Here is a 20078-nt window from a genome sequence, read left to right on the forward strand (position 1 = left end):
TTTTGTGAGACAAGATCTCACTCTGTCACCCAGAGTGGAGTACAATGGCGTGATCATGGCTCACTGCAGCCTCTACCTCCCCAGGCTCAGTTGATCTTCCCATTTCAGCCTCCTGAGTAGCTGGGACTACAGGTGCACACCACCACACCAGGCTAATTTTTGTATTTTTCGTAGAGATGGGGTTTCACTATGTTTCCCAGGCTGGTCACAAACTCCTGGGCTCAAGCAATCTGCCTGCCTCAGCCTCCCAAAGTGCTGGGATTATAGATGTGAGTCACTGTGCCTGGCCAAGTTTTGTTATTAATAAATAAAAAACAATGCTTTGCTGAAGGTAAGGCTGATCATTTTTAGAGCATGCTTCCTCATATTGTTTTTAGGTGTGAATTTCAATAATAAAACGTAGAGAAACTTAACATTCATCACCATGTTCACTTGGAAAAAGCGCTAATATATGAACTTTTTTTGAGACGAAGTCTCGCTCTGTCACCCAGGCTGGAGTGCAGTGGTGCCATCTCGGCTCACTGCAACCTCCGCCTCCTAGGTTCAAGCGATTCTTCTGCCTCAGCCTCCCAAGTAGCTGGGACTACAGGCACCCGCCACCACGCCTGGCTAATTTTTTGTATTTTTAGTAGAGACGGGGTTTCACCGTGTTAGCCAGGATGGTCTCGATCTCCTGACCTTGTGATCCACTCGCCTTGGCCTCCCAAAGTGCTGTGATTACAGGTGTGAGCTACTGCACCTGGCCATATATGGACTTTTTAACACAGAACAAGAACTTTTATAAGGGACATGTATTAACCAAACATCATATGTTCTCACTCATAAATGGGAGCTAAGCTATGATAATGCAAAGCCATAAGAATGACACAATGGACTTTGGGGACTTGTGGGGAAAGGGTGGGAAGTGGGTGAGGGATAAAAGACTACAAATTGGGTTCAGTGTATACTGCTCAGATGATGGGTGCACCAAAATCGCACAAATCACCAATAAAGAACTTACGTAACCAAATACCACCTGTTCCCCAAAAATCTATGGAAATTAAAAAAATTAAAAAGAAAAACAGTATATTACAGAGTCTTAAAATGTACCCCTTCTAACAAAAGTAAGTGAAATATTAAACTAAACACTTTTATTCTTGGAATCATTTAAATGCATGCAAGTCTTATCTTAGACACATTTAAAAAATTTTAAGAAAGTCACAAGATAATAAAATCTTTAATAAAGAAGGCAACCTCACACCAAAAATTATTATGTAGTCTTACTACATACAAACAAGGCTAAAGGATAGATCCACTTATTGGTACTTTGAAGAAATAGATAAATCTCTTCTTTACTAATTTATAAGAGTCGTCTATTTTACTGGACTTCGTGATGATGACACTGGCTTCAGGCAGTCCTGCTGCCTTGGCCTCCCAGAGTGCTGGGATTGCAGGCATGAACCATTGCGCCTGGTTGTGGTATAGTTTTTATGAGGTATAAATATTTAGTTTTATTTGATGAGTGTATTTATGGCCTAAATTGTAGGCTACTTTGTAGGCTATAAATTTTTTTTTTTTTTTTTGAGATGGAGTTTCGCTCTTGTCGCCCAGGCTGGAGTGCGATGGTACGATCTTTGCTCATTGCAACCTCCACGTCCCAGGTTCAAGCAATTCTCCTGCCTCAGCCTCCCAAGTAGCTGAGATTACCGGCATGCACCACCACACCCAGCTAATTTTTTCTGTTTTTAGTAGAGACGGGGTTTCTCCATGTTGGTCAGGCTGGTCTCGAACTCCCGACCTCAGATGATCCACCCGCCTCAGCCTCCCAATGTGCTGGGATTATAGGCGTGAGCCACTGCGCCCGGCTTGTAGGCTATAAATTGAGTAGATAATCATCATAAGAAGCTAACTTAGGCTAGAATACAATATGTGAGATATTATATACAAGAGAAATGAATTAGTATTTGGAAAATGATACTATATCTCTTCTATTTCAGGAAATGTAAGACTATTGGAACAAATTTTGAATAATAATGATTCTTTGACAAGAAAAAGTGAATCATCAAACACCACCTCACTAACTAGGTCAAAAATAGGATGGACTCCTGAGAAAACAAACAGGTAAAAACGAGATTGGAATGAAAACTAGATTGAAAAGAGTTTTGTTCAGATTTTTCAAATTTCTTTGGGACTTTTAATAAATTATAGCATTGCTTCTTAAATTTATCTTAGATTTAGTTACTATTTTTTGATGCTAATATATCTTCCCCCTTTCTATAATATAGCTATGAAATGAATATCTCATTTTTTCAAAATGCAGATTATTAATTTCTAATGTATGGATTATTCATTTCTGATTAAATGATATCTAGGATTTGTTTCAAAAATAATGCAAGATAGGTTAGGGGCAAGTAGGTTGGGAGTATAGATAAAATGAGGCTAGCCAAAAGTTAATGATCGTTGTAGTTAAATATTGGGTGTATGAGGTTCATTTTAGTATTTTCTCTATTTTTGTGTATATTTGAAATTTTATATAATAAAAGGTTTAAAAAAAATCAAATCTGGGCCATGATAATTATATTTATCTTCAACATCTTGAAAACTACAGTAATAAGAACTAGAGGAGCCATATGTTGAGTAATTTTATGTGGAGATATTGTATAATTTTAGTCTATTTACATTTAATGTAATTACTGATAAGGTAGGATTTATGTCTACCATGTTGCTTTCTATATGCCTTAGGTCTTTTAGTTCACTGTTTCTCCCTTAGTGCCTTCTTTTGTATTAGACATTTTCTAGTTGCACCATTTTAATTATTTTGTTGTTTTCTCTACTATTATTTTTTGAGTTATTTTCTTAGTGGTGACTCTAGGAATTACAATTAACATATTAATTTAAAGCAATCTAATTTGGATTAATAGTGATTTAATTTCAATATTATTCAGAAACTTTGCTCCAGTAAAGCTTTGTTCCCTCCCCTTTTCTTCTATTATTATCATACAAATTACATCTTTGTACATTATAAGCTCATCTGTGTAGTCTGATAATTATTACTTGATGCAGCTCTTTTAAATCAGATAGGAAAAGAAAAGAGATATGAACAAAAATACATATACTGGCTTTTATATTCACCTATATAGTTCATCTTTAACAGTACTCTATTTCTTCATATGGATTCAAGTTAGCCCAATGTCCTTTTATTCCACCCTGAAGGACTCCTGATAGTATTTCTTATAGGGTAGGTGTGTTAGCAGTGAATTTTGTCAGTTTTTGTTTATCTGGTACTGTCTTAATTTCTTTCTCACTTTTTCGTTGTCATTTAAACAGACATTTGGTTTCTCATAGTTGTGGAAGCTGGAAGTTCAAGATCAAGGTGCTGGCCGGGTTGGTTTCTTTTGAGGCCTTTCTTCTTCACTTGCAGGTGGCCTCCCTCTTGCTGTCTCTTCACATGGTCATCCCTCTCTGCACACACACCCCTGGTGTCCCCTCCTTCACTTTTGAAGAATAGTTTTGCTACATACAGAATTTTTGGTAGATGTTCTTTTTCTTTCAGCATTTTGAATATGTCACCTGACTGCCTTTTGGACTCTATGGTTTCTGATGAGGAGTTGTATGTTGGTGTGCTTGATGGTGTCCCACAGGTCTCTATGACTTAATTTTTCTTCATCCATTTTTCTTTCCCCAATTATCCTCATAATCCTTTCCTCATAATCTCAATTAGCCTGTCTTAAAGTTTGTTGATTCTTTCTTCTGCCAACTCAAATGTGGTGCTGAGCCCCTCTAGTGAATTATACATTTCAGTTATTATATTTTTCAACTGCAGAATTTCTGTTTGTCTTTTTAAAAAATGTTTTCTATCTCTTTATTGATCATTCTATATTTGGCAAGACTTCATTCTTATACTTTCCTTTAATTTTAAAACTGGTTTCTTTTAGTAATAGCTGATTTATAGTCTTTGCCTGGTAAGTCTAATATCTGGGATTCCTCAACAGCAGTTTCTTTTGACTGTGCTTTTTTCTGTGTTTGGGCTCTACTTTCCAGTTTCTTTGTATGTCTCATAAATTTTTGTTGAAAACTGGGCATTTTAAATAATATAGTGTGGCAACTCTGGAAATTAGATTCTTTCACCTCCCAGAGTTTATTGTTGCTGGTTATTGTTGTTGCTGTTTGTTTAGTGACCTTCCTGACTAATTCTGTGAAGTCTGTATTCTTCGTCATGTGCCCCCACTGAAGTCTCTGTTTTGTTAGCTTAGTCTGCTAATGATTGGAAAGAGATTTCCTTAACTGCCTTGAACTGATAAGTCTCCCTCTCGTTGCCATGGATCATGTGTGTGTGTGTGTGTATGTGTGTGTGCAAGTGCATGCACACGCATGTGCTAGAGCATGCCTCCAGTGCCTGGCAGATATATGAGTCTGTTTTAGCCTTTCACTTCCTACTTGCACAGAGCCTCAAGGTCGGAAGTGAGTGATTAGGACCTTCCCAGGTCTCTCTTGGGCATGTGCATAGCCCTGTATGTGGACTAGAAGGCATGACCTAGATTCCTAGGAATATGTTGGAGCTTTTCAAAACTCCACTTTGGACATCTTATTACCTAGATTTTTAACATTTGTTGACCACAGTCTTGTTTGCCCCAACTAGTGTCACTACCTCAGGCTGCTGAGATGTTAAACAATTGCCACTGTTTTTGAAAAATGCCCTGGGGATACTTTCTTACTGAGCTAGCAGTGAGTCAGGTCAAACAAAGGCAAACACTATGAATGAGACTTTTAGGAGAGCTTGAAACCATTCTACTGTCTTTAGTGGTTGTGAGGCTGTTGGTTTTCGAGTTCGCCACAGAGTTGGGAATAGGGTCCCGAGAATGAGGCAAGTTAAAAAAATTCCATAAAGCTTGCTCTTCTTACCTAGAGTCAGCCATTTTTCTTGAATAAATCTTCCTGGGGTTCTTGCAAGTCTTTAATTTCCAGAGGTTAGAAAAACTTGATTTTTATGATTTTTGATAGGGTTCTCATTGTGCTTATGGAGAAGCAGATTTTCAGAAGTTATTACTCCACCAATCTGGAAGTGCTTCTGGATGTTAGCTTCTTGAAAGCATAACCTTTTCCTGCTCCTTTTCTGCTACATCTAAACTTTTCTGGTTAGATAATTTTGTCCCTTGTGATTTTCTGTGTTTCATTTGTTTAATCACATAACTGATTAATTCCATAGTTCAATTTTAATAGGATACCATTTAGTAATATAGCTAAGACTGTATCAAAGATTTGTGTAATGAAATGTTTACTGAATTTACAACAATTTAGGAAACTTTTTAAAAAATCTTCTGTAGCGTTGAAACTCTGCCTTCTCAAAGATTTCCTTCCTGTGAAGAGCTAGAAACAACTAAAGTGACTATGCGGAAGTCTGATGATGTTCTTCATGACCTTGGCCAAAAGGAGCAGGAAACAAATAGCATGGTCCAGGTAAAGTGAGAATGGTCTTAAAATTGATGATTAGTTAAGATAAAAATTAAAAAGGAATAAAAGAGTTATAAAGATAGAAATTAGGAGGAAGGATGAAGAAAAAGCACTGAAAAAGACATGTCAGCCACGTCTGTTCCATTTATAAAGTATTTCCAGAGGCCTTCACCAAGTGATTTCTACTTATCGCTCCTTGACCAGGACTGAGCCATATAGCCACCTCTGGCTTCCCAGCTTCTGTTGGAAAGGGAGGAAGGGGAAAAGAGACCTGTGAATGAATGGACTTCATTTATCCAATCCACAATGTCTGCCATATCTTCCATACATAAAGAGCCAACTTGCTTGTATTTTATTTTATTTTAGCTTTCTTCAGCAGAGAGAGAGAGCTATTATTGGTCGCTGGACTGCTTAGCACTGCTATGGATTTCCCACCTCTATTTTATTTAACACTCACATTAGTTTGTTTTCTTTTCTTTTCTTTTCTTTTCTTTTTTTTTTTTGAGACAGAGTCTTGCTCTGTCGCCCAGGCTGGAGTGCAAGGGCGCAATCTCAGCTTACCGCAACCTCCACCTCCCGGTTCAAGCAATTCTTCTACCTCAGCCTCCCGAGCAGCTGGGATTACAAGGGTGTGCCACCACACCTGGCTAATTTTTGCATTTTTAGTAGAAACAGGGTTTCACCATGTTGGCCAGGCTGGTCTTGAACTCCTGACCTCAGGTGATCCACCTGCCTCGGCCTCCCAAAGTGTTGGGATTACAGGCGCGAGCCACCATGCCTGGCCCACATTAGTGTTTCTAAATGGAGGAAAAACACTTTGATTGCCAAGTATTCTTTTGTAAGTCTTCAGTTTGACAAATTGAGTCCTTAGAATATATTGGTATAATGTATGGCCTCAACAATAGTGATAGCTGTTATTTTGATTAAAGGAATCAATGTGAGTTTAGTAACTTTCTGGTCTTTTTTCTTTTAAGCCAAAAGAATCTCTGAGTATGTTGAAGCTTCCAGATCTTCCACAGAATTCTGTTAAGCTTCAAACAACCAATACAACAAGATCTGTATTGAAAGATGCTGAGAAGATTTTGAGAGGAGTACAAAACAATAAAAAACTACTTGAAGAAAACCTGGAAGCTATTATTCGTGCAAAAGATGGAGCTGCCATGTATTCGCTTATCAATGCTTTATCTACCAACAGGTAAGAGGATGTTGGCATCCAAGGTTATTTATGAGTCTGCCAGTTCCACTTTCTTCATAATTTTTTTCTAAGCACTGTATTTTCCTATTAGTTTTAATATTTTTAAAAGGTTCTTTATTGACTTTGAAAATGTGGAACTTATTATAAAGTTGGAATTTGGATATAGATATATGGTGGTACTACTTTTTTCTGGTGGAAATTTTTCTTTTAATTTTTTCTTTCTTTGGTACATATCTTCTTGGATCCACATGTGCTTTTCAAACATTTATCCTTCAAATATTTGATGAAAACTAATACCATGAAAACAAATAGCAAAGGTTTTTCCTTTTCAGATGAAGGATATTAGGCCCCCATTCTACTATCCTAATATCCTTTCCTTTTCAGATGAAAGATATTAGGATAGTAGGTTCACAACTAGATAAGAGTTAGATCTGATCCAAGTCCTGCTCAGGACAGTAAGTGCTAATTTAAGAAAATTCCTTTTTCTCTTTTATAGAGAGATGTCAGAGAAAATTAGGATCAGAAAGACAGTGGATGAATGGATTAAAACTATTTCTGCAGAAATTCAGGTATGTCTTGGAAAAAAACTGAAAATTAAGTGAATTCTCAGAAGATAATATTGATTCCAATTTATAGGCATTACATTTGTTCTCAAAATATTTCTTATATAAAAATCCACTTATTTTTAATTTAACTGTCACTCTTTATGTTTACTTAGTAATAAATTTAGCTTTGTTTAACAAGTATATTATCTCCAATTATATTCTCGCTCTTATTTGGCAAATTGTTGGACAAAACCTAAAACATGAATAATCTGAAAGAAAATTTAGCAAAAGTGTTTGGAAAAAGAATTATACTTGCAAAGATATTTGAAGACAGTGGATTTAGGAGCATTGGCCTGCCAAAGTAAAAATACCAGAGTAATGCAAAGAGAAAAAAACCAAGTAGATTTACTAAGTTTACAGAAGTCAGTTCCAGATGGAAAAACAGCCTCTTTCTCACATCCACAACGGGCATGGTACATCTTCAAACATCCAGCATTGGAAGTCTGGGAGTTATCTTTCTTAGAGGATCCATAATTTAGAGGAAATTTAAAAATGTTATATATTTGAGTGAGCAGAACTAGGCAGGCTAAGCTGTTATTTTGTCCTGGGGTGCAAGGTGTGTTTTTTTGACTGTAGATGTGCTTATATGCTACTTACAAGGGTAGCAAGGTGAAGCATCAGTAGTTTCCACAGCAGTAAACACAGAAATATATTTTAAAACTTTGTTGTTGAAGAATATAGATTTCTAATGAAGTTATGAAAAATTTAGGTACTATGTGGTACACACACACAAAAAAGTTGAACTAAGAGTCAGAAGATTTGAAGTCTATTTTTCGCTCTACAGCTAACTGGCAATGTATCTTACTCTTTTGCAGTGAATCCCATGTAAAATATATTTGTTTAAACTTTCACATGATTTTAATTTATATTTATCTCAGAGTTTTGTTACAAAATTGTTTGCTGTTTTTGAAATGTATTTTTAATTTTTTAAACTGTTAGCAAAATTCATATGGCTCAAACATCAAAAAGTATAAGAAGGTTTGTCATGCAAAGTTGTCCTGCTACCCCTGCAACCCTTCTATTATTTCCCATTCCCCACTCCAAAAGATACTAGTCTTTTTAGGGTTTTGTTTATTTTTCCAGAGAATTTTGATTTTTATATATCCAATAAAGCCAATATGCTTTATTTTTAACGCATTTAAAACTGCTAAACTGTATTTATATAACAGCAAAAAATAAATTCTAATACTTTCTGATGTGAAAGCATTACTATTTGTAGATATTTTAAGTAATTTTAACTTTGGTTATGTTAAGGATGAACTGTCAAGAACGGATTATGAACAAAAAAGATTTGATCAGAAGAATCAGAGAACCAAGAAAGGTCAGAATATGACTAAAGATATTAGAACCAACACACAAGATAAAACTGTAAACAAATCTGTAATTCCAAGAAAACATTCTCAAAAGCAAATAGAAGAGCATTTTAGAAATCTACCTATGAGGGGCATGCCTGCTTCAAGTTTACAGAAAGAGAGAAAGGAGGTAAGATCCTAATCTATTCTTTTAACATAATTGTTGTGTTATAATTGATCATTTCCTTTAAGAGATAAATAACAAAGTGAATGTGAAGGTGTTTTAAAAATATGAAGGACTATACAAATGTAAGTTATCTTTACACTATTGATATTTAGGGTTTTGGATTTATAATGTGAAAAGCACTGAACAAAATAGTTCCTTTCTTACGAGATCTCACACGCTGGCATCATCATTTTGTAGTTATAGCAGGTGTAAAGGTATATCTAGAGATCATCTAGTCCAAAAACTAGATTCTCTAGTTTATGGTACTCAAAATTGTGTTTCATTTGCGTGTGTGTGTATAGTTTATTTTTCAGTTTAACAAATGGATGTTTAGTGCCTAGTATATGCAAGGCATGGTACTAGATGTTATGGAGGAAATTTTTTTGACTGCTGTAACTAGGCTACAAGTTTCTAAGTGCCAAACATGGATTGTTGAGCAGATCAGTAAAGCATCTAATTCATTGCTTGTACTAAGTAGATGCTCAGTAAATGCTCCCTTTGTGTGACATTTAGATTATGGTTGAAGGTGGGTTCAGAAATATATAAAATTATTTAAAGGTTAAGGTTATTGTATTTTTATTGTACTGGAGTATAATAAATATGTAAAATGTGTTTAAATGTTTCTTGTTGGTGCTGAAAATATACTTAGTAATGTAAAAATTTTCATATTTCTTAGGTGGATGATTTTTATATTTAAAGTTTTTCAAACTAATGCTTGAAACCTGTATCTAGAATTTAAGGGCTGTTGAAAATAGAGGTTATTTTTTACTTAATCATTCTTATTATAATACTTAAGCTAGCAAAAGGAGGCTTTAGAAAAATGAGGTAAGTGTTTGATGACTGTTTTCATGGTGAGTTGAATAACTTTGTACACATAGGGGCTTTTGAAAGCAACCCCAGTAATACAAGATGAAGATTATATGTTACAAGTCTATGGAAAGCCAGTTTATCAGGGCCATCGAAGCACTCTTAAAAAAGGACCATATCTCAGATTTAATTCTCCATCTCCTAAGTCCAGACCACAGAGACCAAAAGTAATAGAACGAGTTAAAGGTAAGAAATCTCATTTTTTATGTTTAATCTCATTTCTTAATAGTATCAGTTTAATATGTAAAGTTTCTTTTTGCTTTGTATTTATTGCTTATACTTGCCATTCAAATTATATAATGCTTGGGGATGGAAAAATAATTCCTCTTAGGAGAGGTAGGAAGAAATAGACCAACATTTTAAAAAAGACCCAAGATAGGAATAATTGGGAAGAAAGGTAGGATTAAATGGCATATTCAGATAAAGCATCATAAAATTTTTATTTAGGAGAAAATGATTTTTTTTTTAAATTTTTTTTTTTAGACAAGGTCTCACTCTATCCCCCAGGCTGGAGTGCAGTGGCACAATCATGGTTCACTGCAGCCTCGACCTACTGGGCTCAAGCGATCCTCCCCTCTCAGCCTCCCAAGTAGCTGGGATGACAGGCGCACACTACCACGCCTGGCTAATTTTTTTGTATGTTTTGTAGAGACAGGGTTTCACCACATTGCCCACACTGGGTGATGATGAATCTTGAGCATCTAAATTATAATCTAGGAAAGTAGACATTTCCCTGAAGACCTAGGTCCATTATGAACAGAAAGATCAGCCATATCCTGTTTATTATAAAAGTGTTGATGAGCACTTTAGCAGTTTTGTTTTCAAAGAGACTTAGGTAGAAAGGTGAAAACTTTTTTGTTGCTTTTGTGCACAACTGAAAACATCTTCATTTATCACTGTGTGTTTTGAGTCACATCTACTGTTTCACTGGTACTGTGTATTTAAATACAACTTTTGGTTATATACTGAGTCTGTTGACTTTGGTTATGTATTATAGTTTCTCAGCTTCTTAGCAATCAGTAAGCTGCAGCTGACAATATATGATAACTAGTAGATACAAACCCATTTTCCTCTCTTATCCTTTCTAGAAGTTGGAGCTATGGTGGTTACTTTGGTTCCCTTTGCTTTCTAAAGGTTATGCAATCATATAGAGTGTCAGGTTATATAGAAATTTTACTAATTTAAAATAGAGAGCATATAGCTTATGGGTGATACTTATCCTAATGGATGATATTTACCCTAAAGTTTTCTCTTATTTAGTGTAGTTTTGCTATAATTTTTTTTTTTTTTTGAGACGGAGTCTTGCTCTGTCATCCGGGCTGGAGTGCAGTGGCACAATCTTGGCTCACTGCAACCTCCACCTCCCAGGTTCAAACGATTTTCCTGCCTCAGCCTCCTGAGTAGCTGGGATTACAGGCATGAGCCACGATGCCCAGCTAATTTTCTTTTGTATTTTTAGTAGAGACAGGGTTTCGCCACGTTGGCCAGGCTGGTCTTGAACTCCTGACCTCAGGTGATCCACCCACCTCAGCGTCTCAGAGTGCTGGGATTACAGGCGTGAGCCACTGTGCCTGGCCTAGTGTAGCTTTGCTATTAATTTATATGTGGGGTTTTGAAAGTCTTTGCAAAAAATAATTTGAGGTTTTAAAATGCTTTCAAATCCAAAAATAACTTTATTCAATAACCCTTTTAATGATCAGAAGTGATTAAGAGCCTGTATTAGTTCATTTTCACACTGCTATAAAGAACTACCTGAGACTGGGTAATCTTTTATAAAGACAAGAAAGTGGAATTGACTCACAGTTCTGCGTCTCTGGGGAGGCCTCAGAAAACTTACAGGCATGGCGAAGGGAAGCAAGGCATGTCTTATATGGCAGCAGGAGAGAGGGAGCAAAGAAAGCCATGCCCTTTTAAACCATCAAATCTCATGAGAACTCACTCACTATCACAAGAACAAATTAGGGGAAACTGCCCCCATGATCCAATCATCTCCCACCAGGTCTCTCCCGTGACGCATGGGGATCAATTTGAGATGAGATTTGGGTAGGGATACAGAGCCAAGCCATATCAGAACCTAAGGACTTATGCTTATCCTAGGGCCTCAGTACCTGCCATTTCCTCTGTCTGGAGAGCTCTTCATTCAGACACTTGCATGGTTCTCTCTCTCAATTCTTCCGTCTCTGCTCTTAGATGATAGCTCCTTAGAGAGCTCTACCCTGACCATTCTATTCAAAGAATTATCTCCTGTTCCTCTATATCTCCTCACTCTGCCATATTGTTCTTCATAGCACTTCACATTTCCTGTGTTATATTTTTATTTGTTTTATTATTTTTTTGTCACTACTAGACTGTAAGCTCCATGAGTACAGTTGGTTTAGTCACCTCTGTATTCCTTGTGCCAGAAACAATGTTTAACACATATTAAATGCTTAACAAACATTTTAAATAAACACTCAAGAAAAATATTCATTCAATAGAATGAATGACTATCAGAGAACAAGATGAAAGAATATAGACATGGTATTACAATTTTTCTTCCTGGGATCATAAACAGAAGGAAACTATATTTAAAAGTCTGGATATATAGGTTGGGCACAGTAATCCCAGCACTTTGGGAGGCTGAGGCAGGAGGATTGCTTGAGACCAGCCTCAGCAACATAGCTAGATCCTGTCTCTACAATAAATTAAAAAAATTAGCAGGGCATGCCTGTAGTCCCAGCTACTTGGGAGGCTGAGGTAGGAGGATCACTTCAGCACTTGAGCTTAGGAGTTCAAGGTTGCAGTGAGCTATGATAGTGCCACTGCACTGCAGCCTGGGTAACTGAGCAAGAAAGACCCTGTCTCGAAAAAAAAAAAAAAATAGATACATTAAAAAATTAGATACATAGAAACACCCACATGTGAAGTGGAAGTGTAGGTGACGGTCTGAGATATCACCACCAACCTGAGCACTGGGGAGATGGCCAAGACTGACCCTAAGACCTTGCAGGACCTCACCTTGGTGGTATAGACACCCCTGCAGCAGATGCAAGATGAATTTCAGACTATGTCTGACCAGATAATTGGGAGAATTGATGATATGAGTAGTCACATTGATGATCTGGAGAAGAACATCACAGACCCCATGACACAGGCTGGGCTGGAAGAACTGGAAGGTGAAAACAGGATACCTGCCACACAAAAGAGTTGAGGGTTGCTAATAATTTATATAATGGAATCTGGAACATCATTTTTCTGAGCCAAGAGAAGATTGAATGGCTTTTTTCAGCTAACTACTGTGTGTAGACAGGTTTTATATTATAAAGTGTGCATTCTTATCACATACTATATTGTTAGTTTATAAAGCAGTTTACCCCCCAGTTTCTTGAATGTAGTATCTTCACATCTTGGACCTTGGTCAGTTGTGCTATTAATTATTAAACACTAAAACTTTGGCAGTTCCTGCATTTTTTAAAAAAAAGCACCCACATGTTAAAAGTAAAGATGTAATGTCAGGAAATTATTTAGAAAATATTTTAGCCTCTTTTCCTTTGCCCGTTTACTTTATTCTTTTCTTTACTTTTGTGTGTGTGTGTGTTCCATAGACATTTATCCACTTCTCCAAAGAGACATAAAATCAAATTTTTAATTTTTTAAGATTTAGGATATAATGGCTATATGTGTATGTATACATCATAGGAACAGAAAAAAATGTACAGTAGTCCCCCCTTATTCATGGGGGATGTGTCCCAATACCCTCAATGGATGCCTGAAACCGTGGATATTACCAAGCCCTAACATGTACTATGTTCTTTTAATCTGATAACTGAGATGGCAACTAAGTTATTAATGGGCAGGTAGTGTCTATGGTGTAGAGACCTTGGACAAAGGGATGATTCATGTCCTGGGCAGGATGGAGCAGGATGGCATGAGATTTTATCGTGCTACTCAGAACAGCATACATTGTAAAACTTATGACTTAGCCGGGCGTGGTGGCACGAGTCTGTGGTCTTGGCTACTCGGGAGGCTAGGGTGGGAGGATCACTTGAGCCTGGGAGGCAGAGGTTGCATTGAGCTGAGATTGCACCACTGCATTCCAGGCTGGGTGGAGTGAGACTCCATCTAAAAAAATAATAATAAATAATTTGTAAAAACTTATGAATTGTTTATTTCTCAAATTTTCCATTTAATATTTTCCAGCCAAGGTTGATCCTGGGTAATTGAGACAGGGAAAGAGAAACCACAGATAAGGAGAGACTACTGTATAATGATATTAATTAGTAAGGTTTAAGTAAGTATAGAATTTGATTATCTGTACATAATTTAAAAAGATAAAGCTGGTTATTCAGAATTACGTTGTGTGTAAAGGTGTAATGAGAAAATGAAAATCATCAATTCCAAAAAATGATCATTAACTTTTTCGTACCTATGGGAAAAAATTTAAAGAATTCAAACATTGTAGGAATATTCTTCAGAATCTTTATTTAACATTTTTTTCTAGTTATTATATCTATTTTGTCATAGTAGCTGTACAAGTTGTATGTCTATTCAGGGGCTGGCAACTGTGGCCTACTCGTGAGCTGCCTATTTTTATAAAGTTTCATTTGCCTCTAACTGTTCATTCATGTATATATTGTCCATGGCTTCTTTCATGATACAACAGCAGAACTGAGTCATTACAGCTGAGATCACACGGCCTGCCAGACAAATATTTACTGTCTGGCCATTTAAGAAGTTTGCTACCTCTGGTCTATATATTACTTCTGTTCTGGGGCCTTGTAACCTTATATAGAATTAAGATTTTTCTGTGAAGAGCTGTTGTATTTCTGGATGTCTGGATAGTAGATATTCTAACAATATTTTAAAATATCTGCCATTGGTGATTTTTATAGGCACTAAGGTAAAGTCAATAAGAACACAGACTGACTTCTATGCAACGAAACCTATGAAGATGGATTCTAAAATGAAACATTCCATTCCTGTGTTACCTCATGGCGATCAGCAGTATTTGTTCAGCCCAAGTAGAGAAATGCCTACATTTTCAGGTACACTGGAAGGTCATCTGATTCCTATGGCAATTCTTTTAGGTAAGAATCAACAAAATATGTGGGGTGGATTTTATTTTTTTTATTTATTTATTTGTTTGTTTGTTTATTTATTAGAGACAGGGTTTCACTATGTGGCTCAGGCTGGTCTGGAACTTCTGGACTCAAGCAGTCCACCCACCTCAACCTCTCAAAGTGCTGGGATTACAGGCGTGAGCCACCATGCCCAGCCATTGAATTTTAAACTCTTAGCAGTAGCAGAACTTACAAAATGGTACTAACGTGATAGTCCTCTACCTTTTCCTGTAAATGTTATTTGTTTTTGTGGGGAAGGCCTCACAATATATTTTATGCTGTGTAATAGCAATCTCTGAAATGATGGGTTCCTGCTGTAGTTTCACCAATAGGAAAAATTCTTTTGGTATGTTATATTATTGTAGATGAAATGAAATTTTAAACAATGTTTTGGCTGGGCACAGTGGCTCATGCCTTTAATCACAGTACTTTGGGAAGATGGGAGGATTGCTTGAGACCAAGAGTTTGAGACCAGCCTGGGCAACATAGCAAGACTTTGTCTCAAAAAAAAAAAAAAAAAATTAACTGGGCTTGGTGGCTAACACCTGTAGTCCTATCTACTCTGGAGGCTGAAGCAGGAGAATCCCTTCAGTCCAGGAGTCTGAGGCTGCAGTGAGCGATGATTATACCACTGTACTCCAGCCTGGACAACAGAGCAAGACCCTGTCTCTTAAAAAAAAAAGTTTAAATATGTTATGGACATTCATAATAATTCAATAAGTTTGATTATCTTGTTAATATCATTACATCTTTGGGGAAGTATTAAGGTACTTTTTTTTGTACTTTTGAACTAGGCTCTCATAAGTGAAAGCTGTGTGGGTGTGTAATCTAAGCCAATAGCTGTTCATTTACTTATTTGTCTTCTCTCTGAGTCTTCATGTTAAAAATTGAACAGATCATTTTTGTCCTCACACCAGCTCTTCAAGTCTAATTAGTTCTTTTTTCCCTTTAGTGTCATTGCTGTTCTTTTGTTTGATTAACAATTTAAGTATGAATTTTTTTTAACATAAGATACTTTTTTATTTTTGATATTATGGGTTAATTTCATGTCAACATAATAGCTCTCTGTTTAAACATATCTTCTAGTAATAAAATAGCTCACACTTTTAAAGTCCTTACTGTGCGCCCGGTACAGTTCTGAGCACTTTACATAGATTCTCTCATTTAATCCACCCTATAAAGCACATGGTAATATACAAATTGTATAGCTAAGAAAACTGAAGCACAAAAGGGTTACATAATTTGTCAAAGGCCACACAGCTAGAGTGGTGCCAGGATTCAAACCCAGGCAGAGGCAGTCTGGCTTTATAGTCTGTGTTTTCAACAAGTACACTGTACTACCCCTCTTTACTTTGATATGTAGAAAACAAGCGGGACTTTGGAAGTGAAAGTTTTTGACATTTTAAAATGTGGATAATATTAATAGCTTTCTATTAGCCTTTATTTTGAGGTTTAAATTAGATAGTGATGTGAATTGTTGAGTACATATAAGTACCTAATAAAAGTCACTGGGTATGGTGAGTATGTCGACAGTACTGATGATGGAGGGAGAGGTGATTGTCAGATAGGGCTTTTTTAAATATGAGAATATAGCCATTAAGATCCAGGTGGTATATTAGACTTTTCCCTTTTTTTCTGAACTAATTGACTTATTTTTTCCCCTAAACTTCTTAGGACAAACCCAAAGTAATAGTGATACCATGCCACCTGCTGGAGTGATTGTCAGCAAGCCACACCCTGTAACTGTGACTACTTCTATTCCTCCATCATCTCGAAAAGTAGAAACTGGAGTAAAGAAACCTAACATAGCCATTGTAGAAATGAAGTCAGAAAAAAAGGATCCTCCTCAGCTTACTGTACAGGTATGCCAGGGTGCATGAGTAGAAAATTTTAAGGAAGAAAAAATTTTTTTGCTCAACGTTAGTATGGAAATCCATTATATTGCTTCATGAAAATATTGCTTTTGATCATGGCTCTTTTTTTTTTTAATTTATTTTTATTTTTTAGACAGAGTTTTGCTCTTGTCGCCCCGTCTGGAGGGCAGTGGCCCAATCTCGGCTCACTGCAACCTCTGCCTCCTGGGTTCAAGTGATTCTCCTGTCTCAGCCTCCCGAGTAGCTGGGATTACAGGCGCCCACCACCACGCCCAGCTAATTTTTTGTATTTTTTTTTTAGTAGAGACGGGTTTCACATGTTGGCCAGGCTTGTCTCAAACTCCTGACCTCAGGTGATCCACCTGCCTTGGCCTCCCAAAGTGCTGGGATTACAGGCATGAGCCACCGTGCCTGGCCGGCTCTGTTATTTTTAAAACTGTGATATTAATATGATGTTTCTATCCTGTTTTGCATGATTTAAGCTGCTCTTCTAGGCCAATGACTTATATACAAGTGGCTTGGTGATATTCCAAAGGGAACAATTGAACTGTGTATTATAATTAATTTTAAAAAGTTAATGTATGTGACTTATATAATTAATACTTCAAACTTTACACTAACATATGTTAGAAGACTTGAATGAATACAAGACTTCAACAGGCTCATGTGGGAAGAAACCCTTTGACATTTCACAAATGTCTACCCTTCGGCCTGGGATCCAGCTGTAGAAGCTGAGGTCTTCACTAGGTCTGGACAAAAATGAACATGAGTATTTATATGCGACTTTCTATTGACCAGTCAGGAGGCAACTGTAGGAAAGTGTTCATGAACTGTGGTAAACTTTTTGGCTGATTTACTCCAACTCCTGTGTTCATCTTACCATCCTTGCTTACTTACAAATAATTAGAACACTCCAGTCCTTGGACTGCTCCAGGGTTCCTCTTTTGATTGAGCCAGGACAAATGAGTTTTCTTGGGCAACTTAGTATGCCCTCTGGGAAGAGAGAAGACTTGCCTCATTCTTGGATCCTGATCACTGAGGAGAAGATAATCCTGGAGCTGTCAGATGCCACCACATGAACAGTCAATAGGCTCTCAGTACTGATTTTTGACTGGACACTCCTCCCTGAACAAACGAACCATCCATTTCTTCTACACAAATTTATACAGAACAGCCTCAACCCACCAGCCTGAGAGATTTCCAGGGACTTAGAAATTGCCCATGTAGCTCCACAAGCACTTCGTTCTCATAGATTGACTTCCACCCTGCAGCTAAAATTGACAGTGTGTTTTCACAGCCAGGTTGTTAGGGCTGAGGCAGTCAGTGGGTCTCAGGAAGATTCCCGGCCCTGTGCTTGATAGGAGCAAGTGCACAATAAAGCCCTGGCCGTGGAACCTTTCAACTTCCAGTCATTCTTGCAGGGCAGGGAACTCCCAACATGAAGCCAAATGTGCTCCTCACTTACAGCAGTCTTTGGGCATCCTTCTGACAGTGTAGGCCCACTAACCCAGTGGTGCAGCAGCTATGGAGGCTTCAGGAGACCTGGGGACACTTCAGCCTGGACAGCTCCCTGAGCCAAGTGCAAACCCGGTCATTGTGTGTTGAACGAATGAGCATCACTAGCACAGTCAGTTCATGGAGGAAATTAGAGGATCTAGATCGGGGGGAAAGAATCCTAAATTAAAAGGCAAATAACACACAGTAAGAACATATGAAACGAAGATGCTAGTAAAGCATTAATTTTTAAATATAAAGATCTCTATAAATTAATAAGAAAACACAGATCCAAGTCTAGAAATGTTCAAAGGACATGAATAAGACTCTACAAAAGAGGAAGTACAGTTTATCAGCAAGCAAACTAAATAAATTTTGCCAGTAACCAAGATAATGCAAATTAAAATAACAATAAGATGCTTCCGTTTAAAAACTATTATTGCTGAAACAATCATATTATCTAATTTTGGTGAGGGTTGGGTAAAACTTAGACTTAATTATGTTTTTGATGATGTAGATAGAGGTTGTTAGGATTACATTTCATCAGTACTTCCAAGAATCTTTAGTATTCGTGTCCTGTGGCCCAGAAAGTTAATCCAATATCTGGCTATCTAGTATAGTGAATTAATTTAGAGTTTAGGAAGAAAACTGTGCGTGTGTGTGTGTGTGTATGTGTGTGTAAGTTTTTTTTGTAGTGATATATATATAATAGTGGAAAAATTGGAAATTTCCTAAATTTTTCCAATTGAAACATAACTAAATAATTAAGACATGTTTGTTGAAATGTTATATAGTCATTTAAAAATATAATTATGAAGTCTATACAAAAGCATGGTAAGTGTTTATGGTTCTTGTAATCACAATGAAAAATCAAGAATGAACACTATTTTAAATTTTAATTATGTATAAGTAGATAGTAAAAGACAAAGGGAATAGTGAAAATGAAGTTATCTTAAGATAGAATTTTGTGTGTTTTCCTCTTTATTTCTCATATTTTATAAAATATGCTTTCATAATTAAAAAATTTTGTTATCCATCGGCTTCACAATAAATACTTAAAGGGCATGCTTTATTTTTATGTATATGTGTATACACACACATACACACACATATACATGTATATACACATACTCATAAAAATGTTTGAATAAAAATGATAAACGGAAAGCTGAATATTGTATTCTGTTTTAGGTATTACCCAGTGTAGATATTGACAGCATTTCAAATGGTAGCGCTGATGTCCTTTCACCTCTGTCTAGTCCCAAAGAAGCATCTCTTCCTCCTGTGCAAACTTGGATAAAGGTATATTTCAGAATTTTATCATATTATTTTAAGTAATGTCTGACTGTAGATTTTAACTAATGTTACTCCATTTAAAGCCTTTTATCATAATGATAACTTATTATAATAATTTAGATTTTGAAGAAAAGATTGAAAACAAATTTTTTTTTTTTTTTTTGGCAGAGTCTTGCTCTGTCGCCCAGGCTAGAGTGCAGTGGTGTGATCTCAGCTCACTGCAACCTCCGCCTCCCCGGTTCAATGAATTCTCCTGCCTCAGCCTCCTGAGTAGCTGGGATTACAGGTGCCTGCCACCACGCCCAGCTAATTTTTGTATTTTTAGTAGAGACGGGGTTGCACCATGTTGGCCAAGCTGGTCTTGAACTCCTGACTCTAAGTGATCCCTCTACCTCGGCCTTCCAAGTTCGGGGATTACAGGCGTGAGCCACCACGCCAGCCCAAAACAAATTTTGAATTGTTTATGAACTTGAAAGTTTGTTTCAGATCCTTACATTTGTAACTATTTGGAAAGTGATTATCTTTAGTGTAACTTTTTGGTAATTTAAGTTGTGAAACTCTCATGTAAAGAAAGAATTTCTGTCGCTTTGGTGATGAATCTTTGATTTACATGGTAATTATAGATACCCTAAGTGAATTTTATAGTGATAGTTGGGAGTTTATATTTTGGAATGTTACCTTGTTATTCTACTGTTGACAT

The 20078-nt window shown here is 36.7% G+C and overlaps 1 protein-coding gene and 1 pseudogene across 14 annotated transcripts in view; both read left to right on the plus strand.

Annotated features, from left to right (window-relative positions):
• The window catches only part of KIAA0586 (KIAA0586 ortholog), a 126030-nt gene that overhangs the window by 23738 nt on the left and 82214 nt on the right, over positions 1-20078 (plus strand). For 10 of the 14 annotated variants that reach the window (XR_010123727.1, XR_010123728.1, XR_010123729.1 and 7 more), the window contains exons 9-17: positions 1977-2100; positions 5304-5436; positions 6405-6625; positions 7122-7194; positions 8485-8712; positions 9627-9801; positions 14487-14681; positions 16389-16576; positions 19274-19384. Coding sequence is in view for 11 of the 14 variants with exons in the window: in XM_063651653.1 (XP_063507723.1) it covers positions 1977-2100; positions 5304-5436; positions 6405-6625; positions 7122-7194; positions 8485-8712; positions 9627-9801; positions 14487-14681; positions 16389-16576; positions 19274-19384 (1448 nt within the window). In the remaining 3 variants the exon portion in view is untranslated. The remainder of the gene's footprint in view (positions 1-1976; positions 2101-5303; positions 5437-6404; positions 6626-7121; positions 7195-8484; positions 8713-9626; positions 9802-14486; positions 14682-16388; positions 16577-19273; positions 19385-20078) is intronic. The other 4 variants (XM_054448122.2, XM_054448113.2, XM_054448115.2 and 1 more) reach the window with 1 other exon arrangement.
• LOC129012488 (heat shock factor-binding protein 1-like) lies at positions 12575-12816 on the plus strand (annotated as a pseudogene).

Source organism: Pongo pygmaeus, chromosome 15 (assembly GCF_028885625.2).
Source record: "Pongo pygmaeus isolate AG05252 chromosome 15, NHGRI_mPonPyg2-v2.0_pri, whole genome shotgun sequence".
Taxonomy (NCBI): domain Eukaryota; kingdom Metazoa; phylum Chordata; class Mammalia; order Primates; family Hominidae; genus Pongo; species Pongo pygmaeus.